This window comes from Leuciscus leuciscus (assembly GCF_965113295.1).
Source record: "Leuciscus leuciscus genome assembly, chromosome: 21".
NCBI lineage: Eukaryota > Metazoa > Chordata > Actinopteri > Cypriniformes > Leuciscidae > Leuciscus > Leuciscus leuciscus.
Genome location: NC_138745.1, coordinates 6680839 through 6694191, shown reverse-complemented (window position 1 = coordinate 6694191; position 13353 = coordinate 6680839). Strand labels below are relative to the sequence as shown.

General features: G+C 35.8%; 1 protein-coding gene across 2 annotated transcripts in view; it reads right to left on the bottom strand.

Moving 5' to 3' along the window:
• Window positions 1-443: 443 nt before the first annotated feature.
• arhgap27 (Rho GTPase activating protein 27) overlaps window positions 444-13353 on the bottom strand; it is a 38194-nt gene continuing 25284 nt past the window's right edge. The window contains exons 3-18 of one of the 2 annotated variants that reach the window (XM_082151490.1): window positions 11332-11802; window positions 9699-9905; window positions 9459-9539; window positions 8597-8704; window positions 7934-8005; window positions 6368-6444; window positions 6162-6249; window positions 5972-6073; window positions 5776-5874; window positions 5577-5679; window positions 4467-4592; window positions 4263-4361; window positions 2716-2793; window positions 2196-2324; window positions 1639-1744; window positions 444-1543 (exon numbers count right to left, since the gene is read on the bottom strand). In XM_082151490.1, coding sequence (XP_082007616.1) covers window positions 1369-1543; window positions 1639-1744; window positions 2196-2324; window positions 2716-2793; window positions 4263-4361; window positions 4467-4592; window positions 5577-5679; window positions 5776-5874; window positions 5972-6073; window positions 6162-6249; window positions 6368-6444; window positions 7934-8005; window positions 8597-8704; window positions 9459-9539; window positions 9699-9905; window positions 11332-11802 — 2121 coding nt within the window. In that variant the 3' untranslated portion in view covers window positions 444-1368. The remainder of the gene's footprint in view (window positions 1544-1638; window positions 1745-2195; window positions 2325-2715; window positions 2794-4262; window positions 4362-4466; window positions 4593-5576; window positions 5680-5775; window positions 5875-5971; window positions 6074-6161; window positions 6250-6367; window positions 6445-7933; window positions 8006-8596; window positions 8705-9458; window positions 9540-9698; window positions 9906-11331; window positions 11803-13353) is intronic. The other variant, XM_082151491.1, reaches the window with a different exon arrangement.

The window sequence follows — 13353 nt, the reverse complement described above, 5'->3', positions numbered from 1 at the left end:
CCAATCAACACACCCGAATCCGCGAGACTGCGTTCTTCTTTAGAGATTTAACGGAAGAAACAGAAGCGTCGTACTGCCATCATTCGGCAGTGTAATGGAATAAGAAAAGACTAAAAAATGCTCGTGCACGCAACCATATCAATGTTTACCTGAAAATAATGGGACCTCCTTTTAATGTATTTAATATACAAAAATTAAGCTCAAGAATTCCCGCCCGACACTAAAGTGTCCCTATCACCACCCATTTATTTATTTTAGCTACTCAGAATTGCATTGTTCTTTTTCCTGAAGAGAATTTAAACTCATTTACTTGAAACCTACATTTTCAGCATATAAAATGATTTGAGCATACCAATTTAGCTGAAATCTTTTAACAGTTATCAATCATTTCGTCAATATATTGGTCACAGTATGAATAAAAAAAAGTGAATAACAATGAAGCATTTATTTATAAAAGAGTTACTTTATTAAAAGCTTGCTTACTTCAGGTAATGTACAGCATAAATATGCCTTTTCTATATACACACACCTTTAAACATCTTACAATGATTATTACTGTATAAGTGTGCCAATTTCCGTAAAATATTAATGCTAGATCTATGTGCAAATTCTATTTCACAGATTCTATATTTTGGTACCACAAAATCTAAAATATTGTGCCTTTAATGACAATGTACAAGTCTCACAACTTAGCATTTCCAGTTTACAATTACAGGCCTGCAGTATTTTCTTTATAAAGTTCTATGTTACAGATGCAAGTTTACAAAGAAGTAAAACTAAAATTGATATCTAAACATAAAAATGTTGTACTTTAATATCATTCATCTATTATCACATTGCCAAGGAATAGGATAAAAACATTCAGTGTTTCGCAGGACTCTAGAAAGGCAAAAGACCACAGAAAAGCAAAGTTAAACTAAATTATTATTCAACTGACCTGTTTCGTTTGTAGCAAGAAAAGCCAGTAATAGCTGATAACTATTTTAAAAAGAAAACTCACTAATATTCTTAGAAAACTTTGTGTGATGGGAGCTCTCCTTAATTCTAAAAGGAAACATCAAAATATTTAAACCATATTAAACTATATAATTTTAAAATGTGTATTGCCCATTCAATATATAAACTGCTCATGTAAAACCTTCATTCTGTTTCAGTGATATTAATAAATTAATCATGTAGGCTACTTTTCTAGATTTTTGTTGCATTACTATTCATATCCTTCTGCAAAATGTGCCAGTCAGAGGCTTTCCTTCACAGAGCTGATACATTTTGTCCTTCTCACTGGACTGAGATTAGTTTTGCACCTTCTCTCCCACTATCTCCAGCATTTGAGTTTTTTTTTATTTATTCAGTGTAAGTTCACGTCAATCACATGTGGAAGATCGACTCAAATTCATTGAGTAAGAATTCTACAATCTGGTTCTGGAAGACCATGTATGTGGCGATGTTTGCTGTCTCCACCTCTGGTTTGAGTAACGTTGGGCCGAAGACGATAGCCACATTCTGCACAGTCATTCTGTTCTCATTACCATGTTGAACGACCCTGAAAGAAAGAGACAGAGAGACATGCTGTAGATACATACTGTAATATTAATAAAAAAGATGTAAATACATGCATGTAAAAGAATAACAACATACTTGCGTAAATGGCTGAAGAGGGCCTCCATTGTGTCACGGTTGGGTGCTGGCAAAGACCGCACAACATTTCTCATGTGTGATATTTTATTGAAATAATCTGGGATTTCTGTAGACAGACAGACAGACAGATAAATAGATTAGATAGACAGACAGACAGAAAGATGTATAATGTATAGACAGATAGACAGACAAAATATATTAATATGCATATCATTTTATTATATGAAATAAATGGGTTAAAAAATGTATGAAAATTATGAATATTGACTATTATCAGTGAAAAGCTGAATTATGAATAACAGATTTCAGAATGTCTTTTTTTGGGGGGGAAAGTCTTTTTGTGTGTCATGTTTGAGCTGCATAAATGAATAAAACCTAATGTACATGTTATCTAGCTAGTACAATTTAAGAATGATCTAAAGAGCATGTTGTGCTTCAATGGAAGCAAGAAAATCTGACAAAAGAGTAAATCTGGCCACTGAAAAACCCAGACTGGAAACCCACTACAGTCGTACGTCCCCCGTCTTTATGTACAATCCATTTAATCAGGATCTTACTGATGCCACAGATGAAATCATTGAAGAGATTGTAAGGGAACAGAGGTTCCTGCAGCTCTCTGAAGAAGAGCTTCAGTGCTCCTGTGATCACATGGATATCCCAGTTACCCTCCTCCAGGTCCAGATCCTCTGGAGAAACACAGAGAAACACACGAGTCAGTCAGAGCTGCTGCTGGGAAACATTTCTAAACTGGGCTAAAGCATCAAGAAAGCACGGTGAATAAAAGTGGAAAATGCTTGAGTCATCCAAATTGAAATTCACCAAATATGAGAGAAAAAAATTATATAATAACAACTAATAAGTGGTGCAAAAGTTGACAGACTGAAACTTTATTTAGAAGGCGGGACTTATTCAGCCATATTGTGCATTGCACTTTCTCCCATTCATAGTAATATGAGTGCATCTAAAGTCTTCAGAGAAACAAACTATAATCCAGAGTATGACATCTTGGTGAAGACATGAAGTGAAGAACTGAGTTGATGAAAAACTGAGTATAAAATATATGCAGATTAATTTTACCATGATCTGCTTTGAAACGCAGTTTCTGGATGACCGCCAAATTCCCACTAACTCTGTAGAGTCCATCGATCCACAGACCTGATGGATGACAACAACAAAAATTTTTTTTTTATTAGACAGGGCTGTGAACACTTATATTTAACTTGACAGCGCATTTTTGACAGCGCTTGTCATTGTCAAATTGATTGAGTTGACCAATCAAATCAGAGGAGGCGGGCTTTACTGTACATATACAGCGAACACGAATTCCAGCACGGCACTTACACTTACATGAAAATGTTGAACGAATCACAGTAATATCCAGTGTTTTACTACTTGACTTATTTTGTCAAACTTTGCCATTTTGAATTGAAAATATAGGCTGAATCAGTAGATGTGTTTCCATTACAGATTTGCGTCAAACTTTTGCGATATTTTCTAATGTCGATAAAATACTATTGCGAAATGACAGCGTTTCCATTAACCGATGTTATGCGACTAAAACTTAATTGTTCCTCTAGCGAGAAGTCATTAAATAAATCATGGCAACGGATGTTAGTAGGTTTAAGTATATCACAGCCACCGCACTCGTCAGTTTTAATCGAAGCATTAATGGCAAGGAAAACCCCTTATACTTGAGAGCGGCACGTATGAGGTGTTTAGGTGTTTCTCCCTCATATCTGCTTCGAGGTCTTGATAAATTGGGGCATTTCTTTGTTGTTTAAAATCCAATATTCCTGTAATTCTTTTGTCTTTCATGAGTTTAATAAAGAACTCTGTCTGATCTTCTGTCCAAACATACCGCACCATCTTTAAAGAATGATCGACTTTTGCGTATGTCAGGTGACCTGTTACGCGGAAAAACTGTTTCCGTTGAGATATATGAGAGTTTTTGTGAAATTGACGCGTTGAGCGTATTTTTCAATTCGCAATTTCAATTTGCGCAATTTGAAGGGTAATGGAAACGCAGCTATTTATATGAATCATGTAATTCATAACTGAACATTTTGCTTCTTTGCGTTTTCGACATATATCAGGCATATGAATAAGAGTGAACGTGTGCATATTTGCAAATAGTTCAAATTGATTGCTTTACAAAAAAAAACTTTTTCTTGCTCTTTTCCCGTTTCTTTCTTTTTCTATATTCCCATAAATCCATGTCAATTATTATATTAATTATTAACTAGGGGCGTTACATTTACGACAAGTTCTTGAGGTGTTTGGCCAATCACAACGCACTGGGTCAGCTGTCCAATCAGAGCACTCTAGGCTTTTCAGAAGGAGGGGCTTCATAGAAATAAGCAAGTTTCAGACAGACTGGGAAGAGAGGAGCTGCAATAATGTACAGTATGTGACAAATAATGTGTTTGTTTGGAACATTAAAGCATGATAGCCTATTCTATTACACCCAATAAGCAAAACAACAAACTTTTAAAATAGCATCATATGACCCATTTTATTATCTAATTCCTTTAAATAAAAATGCCATAATGAACTGACCTTAATATTAATGACATAGATCATTTCAATTAGTAATGCTGTGTGGCAGTTGGGTAAAGGTAACAAACCTCTTTTCTCTACCGCCCGGATGCATTTCTCCACAAAGCTGGGAACTCTCGTGTTCTCTTGGTTACAGAGATTGTGCAAGTGGCATCCAAATACATTTTCTAAAATGAAAAGAGGCGAAGAGTCACATTAGAATCATTCCTCAACGAAATCTTGAGCTTCTGTCAAAGTAATAGGAAAAGGATGAGGTAGAGTAATGGTCTGACCTCTGATATATCCCTTCTCTTTGACTGACTGCAGGGTGGGCCGCTTGAGGAGAAACTTCTTCAGTTTGGTACGAACCTTCTTCTGATCTGCTTCAGATGCCGAACTGGATGAAGGCACTCGAGATGCTAATGAACAGGAAGAGGGCGTTACATATTTACACTCATTACCATTCTCTGTTCAAAAAACGTCTTTATTTAAGGATGAACATGTACTGACATAATTTACTCAACCTTATATCATTGGGGTCCAAACAACATTTAATGTTGGACAAAAGAATTTAAATAATCTTTCAAAATATGTTCTATTGTGTTCAACGGAAGAAAGAAAGTCACTCAGGAGAGTCAATGATGACAGTATTTTTTATTTTGGGATGAACTGTCCCTTTAACTCTGGTGGTCTTTGGTAATTTTAGAAAAGTTGTATTATTATTATTTTTTGCTTCATCATAATGGTTTGAAACTTGGTGACTTTTGTGGCACTTGCTATACATACATAAATATTAATGCTGTCAAATCGATTAATTGTAATTAAATCGCATCTAACATAAGAGTTTGAGTTTATATAATATACGTGTGTGTACTTATATATACAGTATGTGTGTGTGTGTGTGTATGTATATATATACACACACACACACACATATACAGTATATACACACACATATTATATAAACACAAACTTTTGTTAGATGTAATTAATTGCAATTAATCAATTTAACAGCACACACACACACACACACACACACACACACACACACACACACACACACACACACACACCAGATGGCACCAATCTTACTTCCACGCATTACTCTATTTATAACTTTAACACTGTATTAATTGAAAATCATATCAAAATGTTTTTATACAGAAATAAATGGTGCATAATTTAGTGAATATTGTCTAGTATCATGAAATCCTCTCAGGAAACCAAAGGTTAAAGAGTAAATATCATGTAACCAAAATATAGTACATTAAATTCATTCAAAAAATGTATAGGCATTTTTGTATCAACGCTTATTGTATACAGTCTATTTTGACCGCTAAGGGTCAAAAGTGTGACCCCTAAAAGAGGAAAATCTGAAGGTTAAGAATCATTTGCCACACTACCATTGCTCATAGTTCTTTTGTCAAAGGGTTTTTCCTCTCTGTCTAAGTTTGAGGACTTCTCACTGATTTCCTCCTCATCTTCAGAGTGGTGCTGATCCAAATCCTGACGGCCCAGAGCAAAAAGACAGATGCGATTATGAATATTTCATGGAGAAAAACATAACCGAGTGTTTGTTATTGATCACGATGCAAGGCTCACCAGCTGGCCTATGGTATCTATGATGACTTTATACCAGTCAGTGATGATGCTCTCAGTGTCGTACTGGATCAAGTACTCCGCGCCATTCCGACTCTTCAGCTGAATGAACAAATACACAAGGAATGCATCAACAACACACACTAGTAAAGTAGATGATCATCCAGCACAATCTTGGGTAGTGATGAAATGGCCATACCTCAAAAACATTTTTCTTGCTTGATTTGTCCTTGGTTGCCCAGCCAATTGTAGCCCCTTTCAGATCAACTGTGAATTCTGGGACTATATGATTTGTCTTGCTCTGCATAATACAAATACATTCAGTATTACAAAACAAGAATGAAATACTTGATAATGCAAATTCCACATTTGTGGATTTAGATTCTCACCGATGCTCCGGTTGGCGTGGACTTTGGGTCCTTATGGAATGTCAGTATTCCTCCATGGAGAACCGTCCAGGAATGACCCCAGTTCTTCCTGTGGGAGGATTGATAAAATGTTACACATTTACATACAATTGTTATTTTTCACCAATACAGTTACAGCTATCAAAGCAGTACCACCACTGATTTAAGTTCATGATGGAAAACTTTACCTAATTTTCTTCCCGTTTTCAGACACCTTTGTTTTGTTCAGGATTCCAGCCTTTTCCAAGTTTGAAACCTGAAAAAACTATTAATGAGTTAATACAGCATTTCTGAAAAAACAAAAAACAAAAAAACAAACAGGATAATATCAGGATAATAGTACAAAATAATATCTGACAACATGAAAGTGAAGTAAATTTTAACCTTTGAGGTTCCCCTCAAAATGCAGAACCGAAAAAGGGTTAGCTTTTTTTTTTTTAAGCAATGGTTTCAAATTTAAGAGAACATTCAGAATATGGCACTGTTTATTATGCTTATTTAATAAAATAAGTCACAAGCAGCCTAATGTTATCCACACAGGTAAGAAGTGTTTGAGCTAAAACTCCTTTAACCATGGTAAAATCACTGTAACTTGAATATCCTATTGCTTTTATAAAATGGACGAAACATCAATATAATATACACCAATTGTCAAAAATCAGTTAAATTTGTCATTAATAATAGTCAAGTAAATTTCATTTGTATTGGACTTTTCACAACACACATTGAATCAAAGCAGCTTTACAGAAAATCTTGAAAATCTTATAATATTTATAATACCTTAATACCTTCTTGCCTTATAGTCGCATTAAGCACATTTGAGCTGGGCGATAATATAGTTTACATTTTGCTACGATACAAGCAAATCAAGCTGTTGAGATTTGCCTTATACAATATATAGCCTCATGCTAGTATAGTGTATGTATGCTTCGAATATAATCAAAATAATATAATAATTAGAAATAAAAAGTAATATAGCACTTCATTAGCCAGTGTGTAAGCTGTGTATTGTTGCCAAGCAAACTAGTAACATTAGTGTTTTAATATAGAATATGCAGTCACAAGTGTTTGTTCATCTGCATTTTACATTCGGCTCATCCAATCAGAATTTAGCATCAAAACTGTTGTATAAAACAAACAATCCAATATTACATGCCTACATGTATGAATGATAAAAGCCTTACTGTGGCAGTAGCACGGTACAGTGATGTATCAGATGGTAAAACCATGGAAATCAATGGTCCTCTAAGATATTTAAATGGTATGCATGGTACTACCAGGGTAAAATGTCTAAAAACTCAAGGCACTGCCATGAATTTGCATCTAAATCTCATGGTAGTATCATGACACATTTGGTATTTGTTTGTCTGAGTGGAAGGCAGCAATCAGGCTCTAAGTTCCACTAGGAACCACCAGAGGACAGTGTGGCAAAAACAATATTACACTGGGTCACTCTTCTAGTCATAAATCTAACACTTTTGATCAGACATGTCTCCACCAGTCCTAACCTACTTTTACTCAGCATTTATTGTGGAACTGTATAATAAAATTATTATACTGTTCATGGCACGGCATGTCTACCTAACAAGTCACATGATTCTAGCTATCATTCATGCCAGTAAGCTAATAATGAGCATATTATAATCACATGAATGATGTTTGAAGACTTCATTCATGTAGTTTATTGTAAAATTTAGATCAACTGGATTTTGCCCACATTTTCTTATGCATAAACGTCTGAACTGGAATCTTACATTATGTGGCATCTCAGGAGAGCTGGAGGCATTACTGTCTGATCTATTCAGAGGGTATGATGAATGACTCTTCTGTTAAGACAAAATCACATGTGTAAATCACACTCTGCATGCCTTCGAAGCTCAAAAAAGACAAAACCATTTAACTGTTGGGAAATATACAATTTTCTGTATTTTTCCATTACGTGCGTTAGTAAACACCACTAGTAAAATAGTCCAGTATCAGTGTTTTAGTAACTGAATTCATTTCCATGGATCAGTTCAGTGAAAACAGAATAAAATGTTTGGATATACTACTGAATGATAGGAAGGACTGGGAAGGATTTAAATAGAGCAACACTATAACAAACTGAGTCTCAGGTGCATGAGCCCATTTAGGAAACACAGTCACTAAGGACACACATGAAGGATCAGGTGTGTGTCACATGCGTCATCGCTCCGTGGAAGTGTTTGTTCATGAGTGCAGGTGAACGGCTGGATAAAGTATGATAGTACATTTTTATTACAGATATTTTACTCCAATTACCCATAATTTGTTTTTTACCCAGAGATTTTGCTCTCTAGAACACATTGAATGGATGTGCTTTATTCACAAAAGTTTTATACAATTTTGGGCATTAGTTAAATTCGCAACTTTGGATGGAAACCTCTGCGAGTACATACATCTTCCTGGTATCCTGTACTGTGTCTCCAGCTTTGTGTCGATCCCATTGAGTCCTGCTCTCTTGAGGCTCCATTTCCCACTCCATACTGTCCTGGATTTCCAGAGTACTAAAAGTGTGAGAGAGAGAATTTGTTTTAGAAATTGTGCCTTTATGATACGTTTTTGTACTTATTTGAAATTGTAAGTACACTGTTAATAAAACAAAGATTATTGGAGTACGTTTTACAAGAAAAGAAAAAAACATTTCTATCTTTCTACTTCTTCAATGTGTTATTTTTGGGCAATTTCTGAGTGAAAAGGGTTTCAAAGTAAATCACCAGCCACTTGATTTAAGGAAAATAGCAGCAAGGACATTCTGCCAAATGTATCATTTTGTGTTTTCACTATAAATAGAAAATGATGTCGGAATGACATGAAAGTAAGTCATAGTTTAGGACAGTGGTTCTCAGCAATCTTCCAAGGGGGCCTTAATATAACTTAAAATGATTTAAAATAAGACAAAACAACTACAAAACAATAAATGTCTTACTGTAGCTTATTGTACCCCCTTAACAAGTGGTTATCTTTATTTATTTATTTATTTATTTTGAAGAAGCCGGAAAGCTTAGATACAAAAGAAAGCCACATTTTAAAAGTATGATTTCAAGAGCTGGAAAAGTCATGGAGATAAATGAAATATTGAAAGTTCATAGGCATTTTTATACACTTTATGAATAGGCTTTTTTTTAATGCCATGCTCTAAAATATTTTACTGAGAGAAATTGTCAGCAGACAAGCACAAAGTTATAGTCAGCTGGTCTGGATTTGAATATAGTTCTTGGTGTGAACAGGCCCATCCAAAAGTTTCCCACTGTATCCCACCTCAGGTAAGCTCCACTGGGACTTGCTGCCGTCTCTTAGGTAGTAGTATGTCCGCCCTTGATCATCTAGCGACTTAATCCACTGTCAACAAGACACTTCATTAGTTCACCAAATTACAAAACTAGCCTACAGCCATACTATCATACATCTCACTAATAATAGCAAGTAATCAGCCCAAATATTATAATTAAGCCAGCCCAAAACAAGGACACGCCAAGGTCAGTGTCAAGAGTCCTGTACCTGTTCCTGCGTGAAGTGGCTCGTGAAGACCCAAGTTCCTTCAGGGTCAACGTTGAGGGTCCATCCTGGTGGGGTGCTTTGATCCAGACTTACCCTGGGAATAAAGACCTTCTTCATATTAATCAAAGAATATTCTGCTTGTACAGAGAGAGGAGACGATTCCTCCAGTTCTGGCGATGCTGGGTAGTCTTCCTCAGGAAGCGGAAGCTACATTTTGGGAAGCAAAGAAGGCAGTATAAACATTAATCAAACTGTAAGGAAATAATGGTAGAAATTAACCAATTATTTTGACAGAAAAGGTTTTGAGAAAATATGATTATCAGATTTATGCAATGCTTAATTTTTGCAGTTCCGTTTGGCACAGAAATGACAAACTTTAGTTTCAATTTAACAATTCTTTTTTAATGCAACTCTGGTCAATATATACTTTAGGCTCCACAGCATATACTTTTTCCACAACAATATTCAAAGGCCATATGATATTTTCTGTTGTTCATGATTTATTGGATAAGGATTAACCCTTAAATGCATACCTCGGGTCTTTATCGACCCAGGATGTCATTCACGACCCTCCCCTCAATCATCTTTAAAGTTAGAAACCAACCTTAAAGGTGCATTAAGCAACTTTTCATGTTAAAAATACCCGTTTTCTAACCCATACATGCTTAAACAATTGCCTGATGGGCTGAATGAGCCCTTCTCTGATCACTGAGATTGTCTCTATAATCCTGTAAAGTAAAATAAATAAGAGGGATTCGGGCCGGAATTTTAGACTGGGCGTGACGTCATGAGCGTTCACAGCACGCTCACCTGGCTGTCTGGCAGGTTTGTGTATTCGCCGCCATTCTCCGTAGAAGATGGATTCTAAGAGACCGGCTTGTAGTTCATTTCAAACACCAACGCAAACTCCACGTAAGATAAAAAAAAGAAAACTTTTGTCCGTGAGCGTGCACACTTCTGGCTGCAGTTTCGCTTGCCGCCAGAGGGGGCATAGTTCTGCAAAAACTCAGAGACTTGCGCAATGCACCTTTAAACAATTTAACAAGAAAAAAATTAAATGATAAAAGAATGTCTGTTTTAAAAAAAGAGAAAAAAGTAGAGATAAGGTTAGACAGCATGAAGCTCATGAATAGTCAGAATGCCAGTCTGTCAGTAAACAGTAAATAAATGACGTCTGCTGTGGAGCTCGCTTCAGTGTTTCATATCGACCGCAAAGGGGCCTTCTGAAACCTTATATGACAAATCAAACACCCTACGGTCTCTTGGATTTAACGGACAAGTGCACGAGGCAGCTCCACAAGACCAAAAGTGCATACTGGTGTGTCACACACTCACATTTGATCTTCTTTTCCTTTTAATGGGTTGGCAATTATATATATTTTTAGTAATGCCAAGCTATAAAATAGTTCATGGGGTAGAAATTGTAATAAAAACTGAAAAAGTCATGGGGCCTTCAAATATTGTTGTGGGCTTGGAGTCAAAATGGTTGAGAACCCTTGTGATAACTAATTTTAAACTGAAAATTGTACTGAAAATGTACATCAATACCATAATATATGAATATGGTAATCATTTAGTACCATAGTACATATCAAAGTATCATTCGTTTGAATCAGCAGAAAAACCTCCATACCGGGAAATCTTCCAGAATTTGTATGTTCTCTGGTGAGTTGATGTCCTCCGGGGGATCCCATGAGCTCTGACCCGACACAGAGTTAAAGAAGTAATGTCTGCCAGTATTGTCATCCAGCACCTTCTCCCAGTCCGAGCTCCATCTCCGAGGAGAACGGCCTGCGGGCGAGCTGATGGGAGACTGGGGGAAAGAGGGAGGAGAACGGGCCTCTTCCGTCGCCACTGACGAATCCATGGAGTAGCTGAGGGGAAAATCCCAGGTGCTCCGGCCCGTGGAGGGGTGGAAGTAGTACTCTTGCCCGCTCTGGTCGTCAGTATGGACCTCCCATCCCGCAGAGTCCAAAAGGAGGTTATCGGGAGGGTCCGGGAAGTTCTGTAATGGAGGAGTAATGGGACTGGAGGTGTCAATGGTACGCCGACGCACACGTGGGATGTTTACATACACCGCTGTGAGAGCGTTGTCATCCTCAACCTGATGGACAAAAATGAGGAGCATTGCTGATATTAAAATAAAGCCAGGATGAAGAGATTAGAATGGCAGTTTACAAAAACGTTTAGCTTAAAACGCATTTACTTCTGTAATATGATGATCTCTTTGAGAGGAACCCCATCCTAAGCAATATTTACATGTATAAAGACCCATTTATACTGTGTAAAAAATAGTATGTGGAATATTAAAGACAACATGTTGTTTAAATAATTAAATAAATAAAGCTGTTTAAATAATAATTAAATCAGGTTTATTGTTGTTAACTAAAAACATTAAAAAAACATATTCATTACTTGAAATAAAACTGTAACCAACATATATATACCAGATAAACTGACTTAACAAAAACTATATAACTAATAAAAATAAAATAAAATTGCACAACAAAATTACAAACAATTGTAACTAAAATTTAAATGAAAACAGAAAATATTATTATTGTAATAAAACAGAAAATATTATTATTATTATAAAACAGAAAATATTAAAATAAAATCCAATAGAAAGTATTAACAAAAACTATAATATAGTTTTTGCTATAATTGGTTTTATACTGTCATTGTACAAAAGCCAAAACAAATGATTAAAATATTATATGGAAAAATTTTACTTTTTGATAAGTTGACAGCATGAATATTGTTCAACCCCAGTGTACAAAGTGAGAAATATTATAACATTCTAGAATAGATCATTTAAATTTGATTTACAAATAATGTTTGTTCTTTGTTATCCAGCCAAACGATGAATGTATAGAAGAGAAAATATATTTTTCTACACTGTAAAAAAAAAAAATACATCCCCAAGTCAAAAATTTCTAGTGATTGATCACATCAAAATTTTTCAATTAGTCTGACGTATTATTTCTCATTGAGCCAATGTTAACAGACTATTGCAACAAGAATTGCACTTGGGCCAATTAAAAAATTTAGATGTGACCAGTCACTAGAAAATTTTGACTTGGAGAGGTTAGACATTTTTTACAGTGTAAGGATAGTAAAATGAAATGTCAACTGCCCAGAAGCTAAAGATATCATGAAATATTGTGTAATAACAGAGATCATGAAATATGATATAAATATTGTGCATTTGGCTGAAGACATGCATGCGTCACTTGACCTTTTACAGTGATACTGACCTTATGTAAACAGATGATTGTGTGATGTCACAAACGTTTACACAAAGAGCAAAACATACACTGGATGGAGCGTCTGCTTTCACACCCTCCTCCCTTATGCAAAAACATGAAGCTCAGCTCGGAGGGACTCTCCACATCACCAGAAAGAAAAACAAAACAAAAAGCTCCCTAACCTGAGCAACACCCACGCTACTGTCGACTGCATTCTGGAAATGCTTTGATGCTCAAAATAATAACGTGATTTCAACTTTTGGCCTTGTGTGCCAATTACAGTAAGAGAGCACTTCCTGAGCGCGCTGATCTCAGGAAACAGAACAAGAGTTGTCAGCCCTAAAGAAGAAAACCACAAACAGACTTTCATCTTTATTGTTTGTCCTACTTAGATGGCCAAAGCCCCA